The sequence below is a fragment of the Quercus suber genome, unplaced genomic scaffold (assembly GCF_002906115.3).
Source record: "Quercus suber isolate HL8 unplaced genomic scaffold, Cork oak 2.0 scaffold_706, whole genome shotgun sequence".
NCBI lineage: Eukaryota > Viridiplantae > Streptophyta > Magnoliopsida > Fagales > Fagaceae > Quercus > Quercus suber.
The window spans coordinates 248,892-270,643 of record NW_027070147.1 but is presented as its reverse complement, the minus strand read 5'-3'; the positions used below and the strand labels follow the sequence as shown (position 1 = coordinate 270,643).

General features: G+C 34.0%; 1 protein-coding gene and 2 pseudogenes across 1 annotated transcript; 1 reads left to right on the top strand and 2 right to left on the bottom strand.

Annotated features, from left to right (window-relative positions):
* The first annotated feature begins 622 nt into the window (after positions 1–622).
* LOC112030709 (peptidyl-prolyl cis-trans isomerase CYP37, chloroplastic) lies at positions 623–9,623 on the top strand. The gene is made up of 12 exons (XM_024063376.2): positions 623–857; positions 2,886–3,146; positions 3,232–3,321; positions 3,896–3,991; positions 4,523–4,630; positions 5,248–5,297; positions 5,929–6,031; positions 7,356–7,409; positions 8,068–8,223; positions 8,307–8,429; positions 9,083–9,132; positions 9,273–9,623. The coding sequence occupies exons 1-12, from the start codon at positions 666–668 to the stop codon at positions 9,382–9,384; spliced, it is 1,395 nt and encodes a 464-aa protein (XP_023919144.1). The 5' UTR covers positions 623–665; the 3' UTR covers positions 9,385–9,623.
* Positions 9,624–14,030: 4,407 nt separating this feature from the next.
* LOC112030694 (probable terpene synthase 2) lies at positions 14,031–16,734 on the bottom strand (annotated as a pseudogene).
* Positions 16,735–16,761: 27 nt separating this feature from the next.
* LOC136064554 ((-)-germacrene D synthase-like) lies at positions 16,762–19,143 on the bottom strand (annotated as a pseudogene).
* Positions 19,144–21,752: the final 2,609 nt, after the last annotated feature.

Genomic DNA, 21,752 nt, shown 5'->3' with positions numbered 1-21,752 from the left:
GTTAGGAACCAAATTGACATATGATGTAAATGATAAGAACTAACTTTATAGTTTACTCATTTATAAAATAACTTGAAAACCCATAAATACAAATTGTCAAATTGTGAAAATGGCTTGCACGTGGCTTGTTTAATGTATTCTCAAATTTTGCAAGTGTCCTAACGGCATAACCCACTTAGCAGAGTCCATGATATGGTCCTTGGAGAAAAGTTTAAACAAATCCAACCATACTTTCAAAACAACACTCAACATGAACCCTTGAGCCATGCAAAAAGAAAATAAAATGTTACAAAATACATGAAATAGGTCTAAAAAATAACTGGACTTAGCATTAATTAATTTTTGATGTAGGCAGAGATCCCTTATTCAATTATAAAAGATTATTTTCATTGAGCTAATTTGGAACCACAAATGGAGAGATCATATGCTCTTTTTTAATTATTTATTTTGTCAAAAATATGTTGGATTTTTTATTTTTATTTTTGATGAATAGGGTACACATTGTCTTCACTTTTATCTACTGTGAAATCAATAAATAAATATAAAAGTCAGGCTATTCTAGTAATTTGACTTCCAGCAACCATACAAAACCAATCAAAATGTTAACAGATAGACTTTCTAGATGAGGCGCGCCAAAATCTTTCTGCAAGTTCCAACCTCCATTCATGGCGTTTCCTCTATCTTCCGCCATTATTTCTTACAAGCACCCTCTCAATGTATCCATCACTCCCTCACTTTCAAAACTAAGTTTCCTCCCTACCCAATTCGTATTTTGCTCTAATCAAATGCCTTGCAAAAACCCAGCAAGACCAGCCCGCCCCAGAATTCATTGCTTGTCCAAGAAAACTCTTTCAGAGGTTGGTTTTGATTCTGCTCAAATATACATTCTTTAGTGATAATGCTTTCTGGGTTTAAGCATTCTCGTAATTTCAATTGTGATTGATTGGAATTTCAGCTTTGTTTAAAAAAAAAATGCTGTTTTAGTGATTGCATTATACTTCTTTTGGTGGTCTTAAATTTTATGCTTTTTTTTTTTTGGGGGGGCGGGGGGTTTCCGTTTTAGGCTGACTGTGTTCATTTCCTGGACATTTTATCGTCTAGTCAGGAATTACTTATTTTCCGTAGATTATTTGCATAAAGTGTGACATAAAGCTGAAACTTATATTATTTGAAATAAGGCTAAGACAAAAAGTGGTGTGAGACCTGAAAATAGTGGAGAATTTAATCAAAAAGCTAGCTTATAATTGGCTGCCAAACACACATGGCAATTTACAAGCATTGGCTTATCTGGCTGATGTAATGAATCTCTTTATTTTATTTTATTTTATATAAGAATTGCTGATGTAATGAATATAATAGATATGATTATGTTGCATTTGGATTTGAGGATGTATGGAAGCAGATAAGGATCTTAGACCACAAAGTCTAATTTTTTAATGAGGCTTTAACTACGCATAAGGTTTAGAGTTGTGAAGGAAGGAGCGAGATGATTGTGAGAGAGTGTTTAATACTAAATACCATAGAATCAGGTAATTGGGATAGCACTTTCCTTCCATCAATTATTCAAAGTTGAAATATTAACTAACAAGTCTCTCTTCTTTGGCCATGTGTCCATTAAAACCAAAAAAATTTGAGAATGCATTTGGCTAAGTTCTTTGTTACTGTCAAGAGTCTTGTAGTTCAACTAGCACAAAGACGTCCACGGTTCAAATCCCCCCTCTTCCAATGTAACTGTCAAATTTTCTGCTAGCTTATTTACTAAAAGACGAGCTAGCAGCAAATAAGCTAGCCAAAGACACACAGATCTTACGCGAGCAATAATAAAGGATTGAAAGCCAAAATTCCAAAGTCCAAGCCTCTTTATCCAAATTCTTAAATCCAAAACGTGTGTTTAATTTATAAGAAATCTATCAAGTCAATTTCTTTTTTTGTTTGTTTGTTTGGCTGAGTGTTTTAATTGATTAGTTGCTGAGTTTTTTTTTTTTGATAGGCAACTAGTGCAGCAGTTTTATTGATAAAAAATAATAAAATCTTTGAGTTCATGATGATGAACACAAAGGAACAATGAAAACAAAAGTACAAAAAAAAAAAGGCTAGTCTAAGAGAAACAAGGAACTCTATAATGGATGAACAATCTGAGGAACCTTGACACCTTGACTATTCAAAATGAGTGCGCAGGCACAATGCTTTTAGTTGATCCAATGAGTTTTTGGTGTCTTCAAACAAGCGATGGTTCTGCTCATTACATACATTCCACATCAAACAGCCCAAAACCATGTTCCAAATATCTGATCCATGCTTCCTACACCAATTCCTCCAACAAAATAATAAACTCGCAACAAAGCCTGGCATAACCCAATTAATCCCAAATATATGAAGCATATCCACCCACAAAGCATGGACTACATCACAATGAAGTAGGAGGTGGCACACAGATTCCCATTACATCGACAGATACAACACCAATTCGCTAATAGATTTAACAATCCACATATTAGTTGCTGTGGTTTTTTAAAACATAGACAATGCAGAGGATTTTACTTGATGGATTTTGATTAAAATATATGGTGAGAAACACCATGCAGTATGCCACATTGTGGTAGCAAAGTAATGTGTACACACTGGAGTGATATGCATTATTGCATCCAGTTGATTTGTTAACTCTACTGATTTGCAAGTTCTCAAATTAATGCTATTTTCTGCAGTCATCCATTCTACTTTTAATGATGACGAGTGTCAAATCATCTGAGTAATTCAACCTTCTCAGTTGTAGCCACCTTAGGTACTGACAAGACTAAAATGGCTATTAATCAGGAGAAAAGATAATAATTATGATGCCCTCTGGGAGTCTTCCCACTTTCTGAAATGGGTTGTCACTCATGCAGGAGCTGGCAGACCGGCATGATTTACCAACCAACTTTTACTTGTCAATTTGCAGACATGGAATTAAGAAGCTCGAGAGTCTGATTACTGTGATCCTTTTGTCTATTCAAATTTCTTCTCCACTCCCTTTGGTTGGTTGGGACTCTTTGTCTATATCTCCTGCAACAGCAGTTCTTTATTCCCCAGATACCAAGGTTCCAAGAACAGGAGAACTTGCTTTAAGGAAGGCTATCCCTGCAAATACAAGCATGAAGACTATACAGGTTACTGTTGATGATTGAACTAATTTCTATCCTCTGTTAACTTTAAAGGTAATCAGTTTGCAGACCATGTTGCCTCTGCTTCTAGGAATCTTTGGAGGATATCTCATACCTGCTGAGAATTCCACAGAGAAAGCCATTTGGGACCATGGAGGGGAATGTGAAGAAAGCTTTAAAGGTATTTATTTCCTGTTTTTTGGGGAGGCAGGGGAAGTTCATTTCTTTAAAGAAGGGAAGCAATCTTAACTAAGCTTTGCTACCATCCAAAAGTTAAGAGAAGTCATTCGATAGGTCTAAATATAAAAAAAAAGGGGATTTTTTTTCAATACCACTTTTAATGTGTTTGTTTTATAAAGTTCCTCCTGCATTGCTTTCTGCTCTTTCACTTGAATAAAGTTTTTTGAGAATATCCCCCCCCCCCCCCTCTGTGGCATGGCTCCAACTACTGTTTTATTTAGTTGTGCATTGAAACTGATTCTCTTTTTAGCTTTAAGTTTACTTTGCAACTTGTAAGTTAAATGTTTGTAATTTATACCGTATAGCATGGTGTCATTTCCCTGATTCCCCATCACATGATTTCCTTTTTTGAGTTTTTATAGCTTCATCTTATACTTTTCTTTTTGAGTTTGTATAGTTTAAGCACTTGTTATTGTTATTTGTTTGTTTTTTTCTGTTCATTTATCTGTATATTACGCACTTACGCTAATCTGATTTCTTCTGATTTATTCTTGTTCATTGCGTCCTACTTTCAGATAGCAGTGGATGAAAAGAATTCTATTTTGGCAAGTTTACCAACAAACCTGAAGGAAAAGGGCTCCACATTGTATGCATCACTTATTGATGGGAAGGTATGTGTATGTCCTTATGAAGAAAGAAATTTTATGAGAAGGCTGCCAGCACAATATTTTATTTCTTGCTTTTCTCAGAACTCATATATAGCATCTAGAATAACAGTGTGGGTTGATCAATTATCAAAACAAAATTTTTTATTATCTATAACTAACATTTGAATCAGTTTTTTTGAAGTAGGAGTTCCTTTGGCTACACAGCATAGCCAAACGTTAGAGTCCAATTACTGGAAAGTAAAAAGGTTCTTTAATTGTTTATGCATCTCTGGAATGTGATAGAATACACGGTATTTTCAATTTCCTAATTGTCCAGAAGAAAGAAAACTGGAAAAAGAAAGATAGAAAGAAAGGAGGGGTAAAAAGAAAGGCTCTAATTGTACAGTACTGCAACTCAATTCACATATCTTATCTCTTCTTACGGATGAATTTTCTTGATGACCTTGGGTTATTAATAACAATTTGACAAACTTGGTTGTTATGGTTCACTGCAGAACCTACCAAAATATTATTGAAGTTCCTTTGGTTTTCCAGGGTGGATTGCAAGCCCTTCTTGAATCCATAAAAGATAAGGACCCAGATAAAGTATCAGTTGGCCTTGCATCTTCACTTGATACAGTTGCAGAGATAGAGTTGTTACAGGTAACCAAACTCATCAATAAATATACATTCCTTTTGTAACTCTTAATCTGGGTACAATATATATGTCGGATCATCAAATGGATGCCTCATGGAAAGCACAGCATGACACTTGACCTATTTTCCTCAAATTGTTGCTGCTTTCATGCTATTGGAAACCTGCAATATTTTTGACTGGAAGGCTGATAATATTTTTTCTGTATTGTGTGTAATAGCATGATCCAAGAAGCACCAAAATCAATTAATATTTTGCATTTGAAATTATTTCTGTTTTTGAATTTTGAGTTTAGCTTTAATGTTGAGGGTTTTAAAGGATTTAATTCGGTATTTTTCATATTGGTGTAATCTCTAAGCCCTATTAAAGTAGTTCTCTTGTAATCATGAAACCGGGTATGATTTTGAATAAGAATTTTATGAGTTTAGAATATCCTCCTCTTTTGTTTGGTGGTAATGCCTAGGGCTTGCAGGCAGGTTCTTGGTGGTGAAGCCTAGGGTTTGTCCTGATTATCTTTTGTTCCTCTTTTATTCTTATTTTCCAACCCGTGTTCTTCATCATAGCACTTATGTTGCAACCAGCATATAAGCATTTTGAACCCTCAACTTGGTATTGTTTGTAACAGGCTCCAGGCTTGTCATTTTTATTGCCCAAGCAATACTTGAATTATCCAAGGTCAGTCTTTTCTAGAGATCTTTGGCTGATATTTCCTAACTACCTTGATGAGGGACTAGTAAATGAATCACAAAAAAGATAGGAGTCAGAGAAATTCGGATGTAATACTAGGAAGATCCTCTCTTTCTATTCTTTTCTTTTTTATTTTTTTATTTTTCATTTTTAAAATTTGAATAAAGCAAAAGGAAAATTCCTGGCAGATCTGATTATTTAGTTAGAATTCTTTTCCAAACCCATTATTTGAATGGAATTAAATCTTTTGGGTTTTGGGTTTGAAGTGGTTTACAAGTTTTCTATTTTAGCTGGTTATATTAGTGACTAGTTCTGATTTTTTGAAGTAGTTCTTTTCTACCTGTTGTTTCTTATAGCAGATATCCCTACACTAAAACTTTATGCAAAGAAAAGTTATAGTATGTATAATGTATTGAAATATTTATCGGTTGTTTGGACATCCCATGAAAATTGTAACAGTCTATTTGTTTTGGGATATGAGATGAGTCTATCTTTGTTTTCCTCATCATTCTTCTAGGTCTTATAGTTGGAAAGTTTTTTGAGATTATCGGACAAGTAGACTTTGCATTGGTATATTTGATACTTGAACAGGAATTTAATGTTTCTTTTTGATCTATAGGCTTACTGGGAGAGGAATTGTTGAATTTACAATTGAGAAAGGAGATGGTTCAACATTTTCTCCAGAAGCTGGTGGTGAACTAAGAAAGACTGCCACAATTCAGGTACGCCAAATGTTACATTTTCAGAAGGATGAAATAATTGTATCATGAAATCTTGCATATTGTTGTTATATGATTTCAATTTATATATTAAGGATGTAAGCATTTCTTGGTGATAAACTAACATGTGAGATTTTTAAATGGGAGGTGAAGTGAAGACAAGGATTGAACTTGGAACTTCCTGCTCCGATATCGTGATAAATTATAGATTCTCTTAAAAGCTTAAACTGTTAGGAAATTGTGAATTTAATCATTTAATCATAATTCTAGCACTTGGCTTAAGTTGATTGATTTGTGGAATCTGGCAATCTCATGTTTTTTTTTTGGTTATGAGATTCACCATTTCTACCTTGCAAAAGAAGAGTTACCATTGTTACTACTACTAATTATCATTATTTCTTTTATTGTAAATGAATCAATAACTTTTAGTTAATATTCTTTTTGTTATCTGTAAATTTTTGGTCTCCATTGAGGGACTTAACATAGTCACATTAACCTTTGCTGTCGAGTCTTTGTTCTGAACAACCAATCAGAGCCTCAAGTCAGAGTTCTCTGCGAAAGATGTTATACAATAATCAGAAAAGCTGGAATCTGTCAAACAGTACTTAATAACAGAATGACATATTGGTCTTCAAAAGGTGGTTTTTTTTTTCTTTTAATGTTTGGCATAGGAAACAGCTGGTTGAAACCGTTTCCTCTTCCATTGTTGAAATTGTTTATGATGTTCTTAACATTATGCATGAGCTGCAAACTCTGGTGGCTCTACACTTTAATTATGCCTAGAAAACAGAGGTATCATAGTATGAATAATTTGTGCGTTGATCTGTTCTGAACTAGATGCGTGACATTTGCATTGTCTTTTGAGTATTGATTTAAGGGTTTGGGATTGATAGTGATTCTCTCAGTGTGTATGCTTTGTGTGTGTGTGTGTGTGTGAAGTGTGTGCATGCCTATGTTGGACATCTCAAATACTGGAACAGCATTAATGTCTGCTGTTCCATTGATTGCCAACTGAGCTAGTTTGTGGGATACTCACGAAATGTCCTTTTACGTTTTTGTTGCTCAGTCTGAAATGTTTAATTGGTCAGCTTCCTAATTTACCAATTTGTATGTATAGTTATGACTATGATTCTCTCTCTTACTGGTAAGATTGTAAGAAAGTCTGTAACTTTTTGGGTTGTGATACAAAATGGTGCTTGGACTGAGGCTTTTACTATCAGAACCAGTATGGAACTGGCCAGTTGGGTGCATAGCATGTTGTTATATGGATGTTGGCTACTAATTATAAAAAATTCAATGTTAGCTGATTGTAAACCTGTATATTCAGGTTGTTGTGGATGGATATTCAGCACCATTAACTGCAGGGAATTTCGCAAAACTGGTAAGGTAGTTGAACCTCAATTCACCCTTGGGAAATTTATATATATATATATATATATAGAATTGTGATCCTTTTTTCTTGATCTTTAATGCTTTACGCCTATACATTTGGTTTTCATCTCCTATATTCATAATTTTTAAGGGTGACCAGAAGTGGCTTCTGAATGGAAGATTTTTCTCCTCAAGGTTTATTCTTGTGTAGTCAATGTCTTAACCGTCCTCTGTTACTGTTTACAGTATCCTACTCTGGCAGTAAATATAAGTTCTTGATTCATCTTGAAATCAGATTAATTTGGCAAAATGATATAATACCTTGCAGAAGGATTACGTTTTTCATGGTTCCTTGTTTCACATCTAATTGAGAATTCTTTCCTCCCATATAAAAATATTTTTTTTTAAATATGGAAGGATGTGAAGTATGAAGATCTAACAAGCTTGTGGGGATACAGCCTATTAAGGATATGTTTGACATAAAAAGAGAAGTTTAATTGATCGGAATTCTGCTAGCCTTATGCTGGTCTCACTTGAATACAAAGTCTGTTTATGCTAGTGCCTATCAAGTTTAATCTTTTCCAATATCTTTTTGTTCTGTAAGTTTGAAATTTATAGGCTGTAAATGCTCTCTGAAAAGAACATATGATCAATTGACAAATCTTCAGGTAATTGATGGGGCATATGATGGGGCAAAACTTAACTGTACTGACCAAGCTGTTCTCTCAGACAGTGGACTTGATAAGAACGGTTATAACGTTCCTTTAGAGATAATGCCATCTGGGCAATTCGAGCCATTGTACAGAACAACATTAAATGTGCAGGTATGTCAATCTCTTATATCAACAAGACATTTCTTGTGAGTAACTCTTCTCATTTTCTTTTCTTTTTTGTCCATGCATAAAAGGATGGAGAATTGCCAGTTCTTCCACTCTCTGTATATGGAGCAGTTGCAATGGCACATAGTGAAGTCTCTGAGGAGTATTCATCGCCATACCAGTTTTTCTTCTATCTTTATGATAAAAGAAATGTAAGTTCAATTGGCTATTTTGTTTAAATTGATATTCAAGTTCAGGCTTTTGTTAGACTAACAATGAAAGCAGATTTTTGAAATTAGTTTTTCATGTATTATCTGTCTTTGGTGTGACACTATTCCTTTTTTTTTTTTTTTTTTTTTTTTTAGACAGTGGACTTGATAAGAACGGTTATAACGTTCCTTTAGAGATAATGCCATCTGGGCAATTCGAGCCATTGTACAGAACAACATTAAATGTGCAGGTATGTCAATCTCTTATATCAACAAGACATTTCTTGTGAGTAACTCTTCTCATTTTCTTTTCTTTTTTGTCCATGCATAAAAGGATGGAGAATTGCCAGTTCTTCCACTCTCTGTATATGGAGCAGTTGCAATGGCACATAGTGAAGTCTCTGAGGAGTATTCATCGCCATACCAGTTTTTCTTCTATCTTTATGATAAAAGAAATGTAAGTTCAATTGGCTATTTTGTTTAAATTGATATTCAAGTTCAGGCTTTTGTTAGACTAACAATGAAAGCAGATTTTTGAAATTAGTTTTTCATGTATTATCTGTCTTTGGTGTGACACTATTCCTTTTTTTTTTTTTTTTTTGTTCTTCTTCAAACTTACATTTTCATATATCATGTGATGCAACTGCATTTGGTAGGCTGGCTTGGGAGGGTTGTCATTTGATGAAGGTCAATTTTCAGTTTTTGGGTATGATTTTATACTCCTAAAAATTTTCTTGTTTAGAAATGACTTTGGGTTTCCTTCATTAATGAAGAACAAAAAAAATTGTTTCCTATGGATGGCTGCATTATTATTATTTGTTCTTTAGATCTTGTTTCAATATGCAGATACACAATTGTTGGGAAAGATATTCTTCCACAGATAAAAACTGGAGATGTGATTCGATCTGCAAAGCTGGTGGAAGGTCAAGATCGCCTCATTTTGCCAAATGAGAGCTAATTCTCTCTTGCCAAGCACATTACTTCCATTCTTTGCATATGCTGCATTTTGAGTGGCATCAGCCTGATTTTATTGCTGCAGGTTGGCTTTTCAAGTTTTTCATTTCCAGTTTTGTTTGATATTTGAAGTTGAGTGATATGTAATGAAATTTATTATGTTTGCTCAACAGTGGAAACTCTCACCGATCCTTATACGAAAGAAACTCTAAAATCACCTTAATATATTTTATTCATCATATATATTTTTTTCTTCAAGTAATTAACTTTCAGTATGATTTCTTTTCTTTATCTTTCACAAATGGAACATGATAACAATATTCGGAACTTGATCTATAAAAACATTGGTGCTGATTTCTATGCATTTAAACAATATAGAAAGGTTTTGTATGGATGGTCAAGCCTTAGTATTGTTGGGTATTTGAGATGATTCCTCATTGAAACATGCCTTTATGAAGTGGTGAACACCATTTTTAGGTAGAAACTCTTTTAGGGTTTTGTATGGAAGGGTCTAGCGCTTCATTTTGGTGGGCATTTCAAATGGTTCCTCGTTCAGTTCAAGGAATTTGGATGTCAAACGATACAAAATAAGATGTGAGGTCTAGAGTATGGATGAGATTGATACATCATGGTGAAGGAACAAAATAAGGTGGGTAGTGTGTACAAAATGAGATCCATCATATAAGAAAGTGGTATAAAAATAATTTTTTTTAATATTTCAAAGTAGATGTTGCAATTGTATTTCACACGTTGAAAATCATACCCTCTGTTTTAATACTTATGTTCAAGGATCACCGCTTACATATGTAAATTGTAATCTTGTGTTTCACTTTATGTCAAAATACTATTTTGGTCTCTACATTTTGGGTCATAGTCAATATAATTATTACATTTTGATAGCAGTAAATATGGTTATTGTTATTTTTAAATTGCAGTCAATTTGGTTCCTACTGACATCTGACTTATTTCTCTAATAGTAAATGCATATGTGGCAAACAATTTGCATTTTTAGCATACCTAATGTTAAAAGATTAAAAGTATTACAATTTACGTAAAAAGTTGTATTTTGCATCACTACTTTGATTGTTTTTAAAAAATATGTAAAATTCAAATGTCTCTTTCTGTATTTCTAATTATTTAAAATTAATGTTTTTTAGCAAAAATACACAATTTAAATCAATGAAGAGATTGATGGGGAAAATTAGCAGAGGAAAAGAGGTAATAAGAATTTAATGCTTTTTTTTAATATTTATTTTAAGTTAAAAAATTTTAGAAGCCTTATAACTTAACTAGTACGACCTAGTGTTTTCAATTTAAATCTTTCTTTTTCCATTATAACTATTGATTTGTCCAAAAAAATAAATGATATTTTTTTAATTTTTAATTTTATAAAAATAAAAAGACTGTTGAATATAAAATTATATATTACAACCACGGTAGTCTTAGCCTTGTGGCAACCAACTAGCCTAAACACGCTGGTTTAATAAAACTTCCCTATTGCACTTATAACATCTTCAACCAATTAACTCTTAGCTTCGGCGAACGAAATTGGAAATTAACCATAAAAACCCAACTATGTAGTTAATAGTCACTAGTTTCAAACTATATTTTTTACTAACATTTCGAGTCTAAGAGACTCGATTTAGGAACTATAAATCGAGTCTTTAATGGTCGATTTTTATGTTTTGATCGGGTCTGAGTTGACACTTTTTCCATGTGGCGTCCACATGGAAATCGAGTTTCAAATACTCGATTTATAAGCCCATATATATTATCGCCCCAACACAGCAAAGAAAGAAATCAGAAATCAGAGCAAAAAAATTGGCCGCGCGCAAGCCCAGGCCGCGCGGCCTCTTTCTCTCTCTCTGATCTGGTCTTTCTCTTTCTCTCTGATCTGGTCTTTCTCTCCCTCTCTGATCTGATCTGGTGAGGTGTCTTTCTCTTTCTCTCTGATCTGATCTGGTCTCTCTCTCCCTCTCTGATCTGATCTGGTGAGGTGATCTCTCTCTGATCTGGTCTTTCTCTCCCTCTTTGATCTGATCTGGTGAGGTGAGGCGCGTCTGAGACTTGAAATTTTTTGAAATTTTTTTGGTTTAGAAATCGAGTCTTTTGAGAGTCGATTTCCACGTGAAAAAAAATGCCACATCAACTCATGAAAATCGGGTCTCAAAAACTCGATTTATAGGCCCAAAATCGAGCCTCTTATACTCGAGATGCTACTATGTTATATACTTTCCGAACCGGACCAACTAACTATAAAGTTTGATACTCATGCTTAGTTACCCAGATTCCCCTAGCTTCGGCCGATAGATTACTTTGGCTGGAACCATGAGAAACACCTTTGAACATGATGCTAACACGTGGAATTTAGAGCACATGTTGCAAGCCAGCAAGGTCTCCATACACTTTACATTAGCTTTGGAGAACTATGATGTCAGCTTAAAAGCTCTTCAATTACATGACTGAAACGTGTTTTTATTTATTTATTTTACAAATAAATTCTATTTTAACCTAATTTAAGTGCATATGTACGTAAAACTCTTTCTTGAAGATTTGAACTCCAGTCTTTACCATTCACATCTCACAAGCACTTATACTTACAGAGTAACTATCGCGCCAATGGTGCATAGTGATCATAATATATTTCTTAACTTTTGAAACATTGTAGCAACAAGAAGACATCATAAAGATCAACCACTAAGAGTCCCTCACAAAATTAAATTTCAATTATTGTTAATGCCCAAAAGTTCCATGAGTCTTCTAAAATTTTATAATTATAAAAATTTGTTGTGAGTCCTTTATTAAATTATCTTTTATATGTTTGTTTGTTTGCTTGCTTCTTCTTTCTTTTTTTTCTTTTTTTTTGGTTTTCTTTTCATATAATATGTTAAAACTTATCTCTTGGGAAGGAAGAGCAAACTAATCTAAACAATCAAATTATATATATGTATACTATTAATCAGAGGATTCTACTATTTTATTTTCAATTTTTGGCGTATCAAAATATCTTCATACAAATTCTGAAATAACATACCCTTTAGTTTAATTTGTTTTTCTACAAAAATGTAAAAAAGATTAAAATAGTAATTGTGGGGATAAAAGCCTAAGTTCGTATATCACCTTGGGCCCTATTTGAGGATGTGGATATGTCCGAGGAGGAGTAAATGATTGGGAGAGGCTTCATAGTGGAAAATCACGTAAGTAAAGGATGGGAGAACATAGTCCGAGGAGTGTATCCTTCTCGGATACAATAAATATCAGCCAAGCAAGTACTAGAGCGATTTAGGTGATCTTCCAGGAAATTCCAACGATAAGGATGAACTTCAAGCACGTGTAAAGATGATAAGAATATAGAAATATTAAAAGAAAAAGTTGCTACCACCGCATTAAATGCACTGCAGCAATTTTTCTGGCCGCATTTATGTGGAGACCCCTGAACAGTGCAATCTGAACCACCACCAAGCACAAAAAGCCAAAGAAGATGCTTGATGGGACATATACTCGAGTGAAAATTTAGATGATTAACAGGTGTACGATCAAGATGGTCTGAAGAAAAACTATATAATGTAAAAGACCCCTTATAAGAGAGGGATCGAAAAGAAGAAGAAAGGGAGAGAGAAAAATATTTACTGTAGCACTAAGAATTGTATTAACTTTCTGAAACAGTAGTTCAGTTCATAGGTCATCTCTTCGGACACCAATTTAATCAAGTTCTAAGTGTGTTTTTGTACTCATTCATATTTTAAATCCTTATTGGTCGTTGTTTAATTCACAAATAGCCCAACTCTTTCACCCACTCTCTACAAATTCATTGTATTGGGCTCATTGGGCTCACATCCCATTTCTTTTGGGCGTGAGATACAAATTGTAACCCTACAGTAATACTATCTCATGTACAAAATGGGGAAAAAAACCTTTGTTTTGACTACCCGTTTGTATTAAAATGTTTGATTCCTATCGATATTTATTATCTATTTGAACTCAAATAATTCAATTGTCTTTATGAAAAAAAATACAAAATTAATACTTCTTCCAAAAAATGTTAAAAGAATAATACTATCTCATGCACAAAAGGAAAAAGAAGAAGAAGAAGAAGTTATTCTTTATCTATTTGTATTTAAATACTTCAAATATCTTTAAAATTTTTTTTTTTTTTAAAAAAAAAAATCTTTAAAACATTCCAAAATTTTGTTATCCAAATTTTATACCATTATCACAAATCCCCCCTCCATCGACACTAACATATACCATATTTCTTTTGTTTAAATCTCAATTTTTTTTTACTTATCACAATTCTTATCCTAATTCATAAATTCAAATGTTTCATTAAGTTTTAACTTCTTATAGTTCTCTATCTCATTTTTAAACAGTATTCCACATTATCTTAACTCTTTCTTAAAATATATATATATATATATACTTGGTTATCTATATATCACTTTTAAACATTAGTATAATACTAAACCAAAAAAACAAATAAATAAAAAAGAGTATTATTGCACACACAAAACACGTATGATGAGTCTAATATATATAAAAAGAAAGATACTTATAGTTATTTTTATAATAATTAAGTATGATAGTTTTATCACCACTTTATTGAATAACAAACCAACTCATGATTCTGCCCATATATTAGGATCAACATATTCAAATTGGCACTGAGTCAACAAGCAATGAAGTAACACCCAGTATCAGCACTTCTCCATTATGTGTGTATGCATCTTCATCCTTGTAAAGTAGATCCATTACTTGTGAGAAATTGAGAATTCGTGTGAGGAGAGGCATTGGCACTTGGATAGGTCTAAGGCACCCTTGGTTTATATCCTTCCATGCATTCTCGATTTGCTTTTGAAATTCGTTATGTACCTCTTCTTTTGAGACACCATGTTGCTTCATGTAGCAGTCAATGCTTGAGACAAAATGCTCTCTCTTTTGCTCAAACTGCAACAAATAAATTCAGAAATACATAAATATCATTCACAATAGGCCTACAATTGAGTTGCGGTGATGTACTAATCTCTTATGTACCTCTTGGGAGACAATGTCATCCATTAGCCTGCTTATGGTTGATGCTGCTTTAACAATCTTAGGCTCCTGGGAGACCCATTCGAAGGCCTCTTGTGTTACTATATCTCCCATGCCGACAAAAGATATGGTTATAACTGTAGGGTAGCCACTAGATTTTAAAGCATTACTCATATACTCATCCATTGTGGGTATATATCCTTCGTTAAGCCACTTGGCTTCAACAAAATAGGCTTGAACAAGTTTTTTCATCTGTTTCCATCAAAGCATAAAATATTGTGACTGTAAAATTCAACTTTAATGAAAAAAGGGGGATAGGCTTAAGCGAATTATTATTATTATTATTAGTAGTAGTAGTAGTAGTGAAAGTTCAAATGTATTAATTAATAGTATTACAAAAATATTGTGACTATAAAATTCAAATATTATGAAATAAAAGGGGATGTGTTTAAGTGAATTAATTATTATTGTTATTTTTTTGTGAAAGTTTAAGTGAATTAACTAATAGTATTATTCCGCATCTGTTGCAAAGTAAACAAGGTATGATCTTCCTTCCTTGGACATCTCATCCTCAATTTCTTCATAAACATCCAGAAGTGCTTTATAACACAACTTCATGTACTCAGGGATCTGGTCTATACAGTTGATATCCCACCTAAAAATTAAATATTTCAATTAAGAGTACAATATTGATTTAAAGCCCATAAATTTGAAAACATGCTAGGTCATATGCCTACGCTATAAACCTTTTAATTGCGTCTGTGAAGAGCTCAATTTCTTCATAAGTACCATATGCATCATATATGTCATCTATGGTTGATGCCATACAAATTATTTTGGTTAGTATCTTCCTAGCAATTGAGTATTGGGGTTCAAAGTACACCCCCAAAATCCAGAAGTACCACTCCACCACTCTATCTCATGCAAAAGATAGTTTATTTGCAAAATCCAAATCTATCCACCACCTAAGGTACAAATTCAACACAAACTGTCATTTAAAATCATGTCTTGTACAAGTTTTACACCAAGATAAAGTGATATAATTAAAAACATACCTTGAGATATGACTAAGTTCCTTTTGGTGTTGTTTTTGTAATATGTTAAAATCTAGCTTTGCAAATTTTAGTAGAACTTCATTATGTGAAGCATTTTCGTGGTAGGTAGAGAAGTAATGCCTTGCCTCTATCCTTTGCAAGCACTTTCGAATAGGTCGCTTTAAGGCACGATTTACTTGTGTTGCAAGAGTAGGGTTTAAATTAGTCACCACTGATTTAAGGTAAGTAGTAGTAAACTTAAGTGCTTCATCAAGTATATCTTCTCCATGCACCCTCATATGTGTAGCTTCATACAAGTGTAACATTCCTTGCACATCATGAATAAGCGATTCCTTGAAGTTCCCCTTGTTGTCTTTGAATTTGTTGAAGATATCTGCTTCACCAACCAATACATTACATGAGCCAAATATGAGAATGCAAATAGCTTATATTTCATTTTTGTTTTTTGTTTTTGGGATAAGCGCTAGCTTTAAGTTTCCTAAAATAATATACACAAATAAATAGTGTAATCTAATGAATAAATAATAAATCAAAAAAAGAGGACTTACCACTTGGAATGTTATAACCTTGTTGTCTTAGTAATCGAAAACGAAGAGCAATAGTGTAAAGACTACCATTGTCTTCCTGACCAACCTCATTATGATGATCTTTGTAAATTTGTTGTAATATTTCGTCAATTTCACTTTCAAAATGGTACGACACGCCCAAGCGTTGGATTGCATCAATTAACTCCAACTTTTGTGAAGGTTTATCGATGGGATCCAATAGCAACTTCCCCACTTCTTCCTTCAACCTTTGAACTTGCTCCAAGTTGTCATTGGTTTCCTACAAAAGCAAATTGAAGTAAACAATTAACACATTGTGGCACAGATTTATGTGATTTAAAGATGATGCAGTTCAAGACCATGACATTTGAATACAAAATTTGGAAAGAATCAATATTTTACATTAGAATAATAAAGTTACATAGTCTGACACGTCGGGTAAAAGAAGTATTTTATCTACGTACTGAAAGGGGAAAAATCTCTTAAGCCCGAATAGACGGATCCATCATTTGCACGGGCCCTATATGGACGGACTTGATGTGAACGGGCCGGACATGGACGGGCTGAATTATGCTGGGCTAGTTATCCATGGGCCTGCTGAGCCCCTAAGGAGGGATATTTTGGCCCATTCTCGTAAGAGCCCAAATAGAGTCCTTGCGCTAGTAGGACTTCGGAAATCTGGTATACTTGGTAAAAATCTTCCGCGTAAGGAGGAGACTTGTTCATCACGTTTTGGACTCCACAGGAAGAGTCCTATAAGGAAAAGACTTCCTGGTTTATATCCTTCCATGCATTCTCGATTTGCTTTTGAAATTCGTTATGTACCTCTTCTTTTGAGACACCATGTTGCTTCATGTAGCATCAATGCTTGAGACAAAATGCTCTCTCTTTTGCTCAAACTGCAACAAATAAATTCAGAAATACATAAATATCATTCACATAGGCCTACAATTGAGTTGCGGTGATGACTAATCTCTTATGTACCTCTTGGGAGACAATGTCATCCATTAGCCTGCTTATGGTTGATGCTGCTTTAACAATCTTAGGCTCCTGGGAGACCCATTCGAAGGCCTCTTGTGTTACTATATCTCCCACGCCGCAAAAGATATGGTTATAACTGTAGGGTAGCCACTAGATTTTAAAGCATTACTCATATACTCATCCATTGTGGGTATATATCCTTCGTTAACACTTGGCTTCAACAAAATAGGCTTGAACAAGTTTTTTCATCTGTTTCCATCAAAGCATAAAATATTGTGACTTAAAATTCAACTTTAATGAAAAAAGGGGATAGGCTTAAGCGAATTATTATTATTATTATTAGTAGTAGTAGTAGTGAAAGTTCAAATGTATTAATTAATAGTATTACAAAAATATTGTGACTAAAAATTCAAATATTATGAAATAAAAGGGGAGTGTTTAAGTGAATTAATTATTATTGTTATTTTTTTGTGAAAGTTTAAGTGAATTACTATTAGTATTATCCGCATTTGTTGCAAAGTAAACAAGGTATGATCTTCCTTCCTTGGACATCTCATCCTCAATTTCTTCATAAACATCCAGAGTGCTTTATAACACAACTTCATGTACTCAGGGATCTGGTCTAACAGTTGATATCCCACCTAAAAATTAAATATTTCAATTAAGAGTACAATATTGATTTAAAGCCCATAAATTTGAAAACATGCTAGGTCATATGCCTACCTATAAACCTTTTAATGCGTCTGTGAAGAGTTCAATTCTTCATAAGTACCATATGCATCATATATGTCATCTATGGTTGATGCCATACAAATTATTTTGGTTAGTATCTTCCTAGCAATTGAGTATTGGGTTCAAAGTACACCCCCAAAATCCAGAAGTACACTCACCACTCTATCTCTGCAAAAGATAGTTTATTTGCAAAATCCAAATCTTCCACCACCTAAGGTACAAATTCAACACAAACTGTCATTTAAAATCATGTCTTGTACAAGTTTTACACCAAGATAGAGATATAATTAAAAACATACCTTGAGATATGACTAAGTTCCTTTTGGTGTTGTTTTTTAATATGTTAAAATCTAGCTTTGCAAATTTTAGTAGAACTTCATTATGTGAAGCATTTTCGTGGTAGGTAGAGAAGTAATGCCTTGCCTCTACCTTTGCAAGCACTTTCGAATAGGTGCTTTAAGGCACGATTTACTTGTGTTCAAGAGTAGGGTTTAAATTAGTCACCACTGATTTAAGGTAAGTAGTAGTAAACTTAAGTGCTTCATCAAGTATATCTTCTCCACACACCCTCATATGCGTAGCTTCATACAAGTGTAACATTCCTGCACATCATGAATAAGCGATTCCTTGAAGTTCCCCTTGTTGTCTTTGAATTTGTTGAAGATATCTGCTTCACCAACCAATACATTACATGAGCCAAATATGAGAATGCAATAGCTTATATTTCATTTTTGTTTTTGTTTTTGGGATAAGGCTAGCTTTAAGTTTCCTAAAATAATATACACAAATAAATAGTGAATCTAATGAATAAATAATAATCAAAAAAAGAGGACTTACCACTTGGAATGTTATAACCTTGTTGTCTTAGTAATCGAAAACGAAGAGCAATAGTGTAAAGACTACCATTGTCTTCCTGACCAACCTCATTATGATGATCTTTGTAAATTTGTTGTAATATTTCGTCAATTTCACTTTCAAAATGGTACGACAGCCCAAGCGTTGGATTGCATCAATTAACTCCAACTTTTGTGAAGGTTTATCTTGGATCCATTAGCAACTTCCCCACTTCTTCCTTCAACCTTGAACTTGCTCCAAGTTGTCATTGGTTTCCTACAAAAGCAAATTGAAGTAAACAATTAACACATTGTGGCACAAATTTATGTGATTTAAAGATGATGCAGTTCAAGACCATGACATTTGAATACAAAATTTGGAAAGAATCAATATTTTACATTAGAATAATAAAGTTACATAGTCTGACACGTCGGGTAAAAGAAGTATTTTATCTACGTACCATGGAGTCATTAGCATAAGAGAGGAAGTTGTCTCCCATAAGCTAGGACTATAATTCACCAAGGGACGTTTTTTATTAGAATTTGGATTCTTGGTTTGGGCAGGGACTGCGGAAACTTGAAGAGACATTTTCGAAGGTGCTAGAACTTAGTGTAGAAATGGTGCAACTGGTTTAAGACTTTTTGTATGCTGCTTGTTCTTCAAGGACTAGCGTGAGTGAGATAGCTTATGTGTTTAATTAGGTATATATTTATAGATTCTTGGATGGGTGGGGATCATAAAGAGAAATATTATGTTCACAATATTTTTATAATATTTTCACAACAAATCATAAAAAATAAGTGATTATTGGTTATAATTTAAATTTATAACTTAAATTACTTTTTTTTTGGCCCACCTATAACCACCAATAAAAACCTACCACTTAATATTGGTTATAAAAGTGTTGTGAAAATATTGTGGACATAGCATTTCTCATAGATGAAAGACAAGATTGAAAATAAAATTAATCAAAATTATANGAAGAGTCCTATAAGGAAAAGACTTCCGCATCAAGGAAGGGATGTCAATCTCAAGCCACTATAAAAGCCCCAATACCCTCATAAGCCGAGGTACGCATAATTGACCCTCTCTAGCACTCTAGAGTTGTGAGCATACTTTCTAACTTAACCTTCGGAGGGTATTTGGCCGGCACTACACTGGTGCTCTCTGTTAGGTCCTCTTTTCTCTGTGCAGGTATCGTTTCGAGGGTACGAGCATTGTGCAATTCACTGTTGATTTTTTCAGCATCATCAGTTGGCGCCGTCTGTGGGAATCGCTTTTAAGTAACTAAGCCACATTATCGTTTCCCGGACAAAAGGATTGCATGGTACTCACTCGCTCGATGGCAACTACTAATGACGTGCGAGGAGAGGAACCACCCCCGACTGCCCTCGAGAGACAAGTTCAAACTCTAGGTGCCGCCGTGGAGCGTCTTACCAAACGGAACCTCGACTTGGAAGAACAGCTGCGCCAGAAGAATGCAGCGCTAAATAACCAACCAGGAGATCAGGAAGGGACTAGCGCTCCGAACAGGAATCAGGAGAGACCTGAGGGCAGCCACGCCCCAAGCAGGCCGGAGAGGCAGCAAGTGAGCATGCCATCCCTCACGGATGCGACTCCACCACATATAGCCGCCGAGATGCAGGCCATGAGGGAACAAATGGAGGTCATGATGAACGCCCTCAAGGGACGAGTCTCCAGTGACCTCGACGATCTGGTCAATCGTACCGATTCACCCTTACTGCTGCCGTGAACTCCTTCCCCTGCCCCACAAGTTTCGCATGCCGAATATAGATAGCTATGACGGGATGAAGGATCCTCTTGATCACCTGGAAACTTTCAAAACCTTGATGCATCTACAGGGGGTACCGGACGAAATCATGTGCAGGGCCTTCCCAACTACACTGAAGGGTTCCGCGAGGATCTGGTTCAGTCGGCTGACGCCGAACTCAATCAGCACTTTCAAGGAACTAAGCGCTCAGTTCACTTCGCACTTCATAGGAGGACACAGGTACAAGAAATATATATATATATATATTTGAGTGAATAATCTAAATAATATTAATTGAGATTATTAATAACAAAATATATAAAAATTTATATAGGAATGTATTTATACAAAATCTAATATATATAAATGTAAATTTAATTTATTTTTCATATCCGAGTTTAGTTTATTCATTCAGAAGATTTGTAAAATATACCTCAATAGAAGTTGGTTTAGAATTTGAATTCAAATCATTACTATAACTAGGTTTCTCTCCATAACAATCCAATCAAGAAATTAATTTGAATACATCCTTCTCAAAAAAAAAAAATTGAATACATAGAATTTAAACATGTAATTTGATTTTTTTAGAAAGAGTTTCAATTTATGACGTCTATTTTTGATAATAACTCTTTATTATCAGACCAAGATACTAATTAATTTTTGGTATAGAAGGAGATTGAACTCCAAATATTTTACCAGTTGAGTTAATTACAACCCACATAATTTGATTCCTTAAATTAGAGTTTGAAATTGTGATTAGGTAGATAAACATAATAATGAGTGCGTTTTTGTCTTTCATTTATCATGAATCCATGATTATGTGGGACGAAAGTGAAACTTCTCTAAAAGAAAGGCAGTCGGCCAGTGCAAGTTTGTCGTGCCTGGAGCGAAACCACCAATTAAAGTTTTTGATTTGAGAACATGTGGCAAGTAAAAAAACAAAAAGTGTTTTGAGTTTTAATTTTTTAGTGGGTCATACTCATTTATTTTGTTTGCAAAGAGGCAAAATAGCGTTAGGAATCTATGGACCAGAGTGTTATTTTTTATTTTTATTTTATTATTATTTTTAATTCTTCTTAATCTATGACATCTGTTCTTGATAATAGCTCTTTATCATCAGACTGAGATACTAATTAATTTTTGGTGTAGAAGGAGATTGAACTCCAAATATTTTACCAGTTGAGTTAATTACAACCCACATAATTTGATTCCTTAAATTAGAGTTTGAAATTGTGATTAAGTAGCTAGATAAACATAATAATGAGTACGTTTCTGTCTTTCACTTATCATGATTATGTGGGATGAAAGTGAAACTTCTCTAAAAGAAAGGCAGTTGGCCAGTGCAAATTTGTCGTGCCCGGAGTGAAACCACCAATTAAAGTCTTTGATTTGAGAACATGTCGCAAGCAAAAAAAAAAAAAAAAAA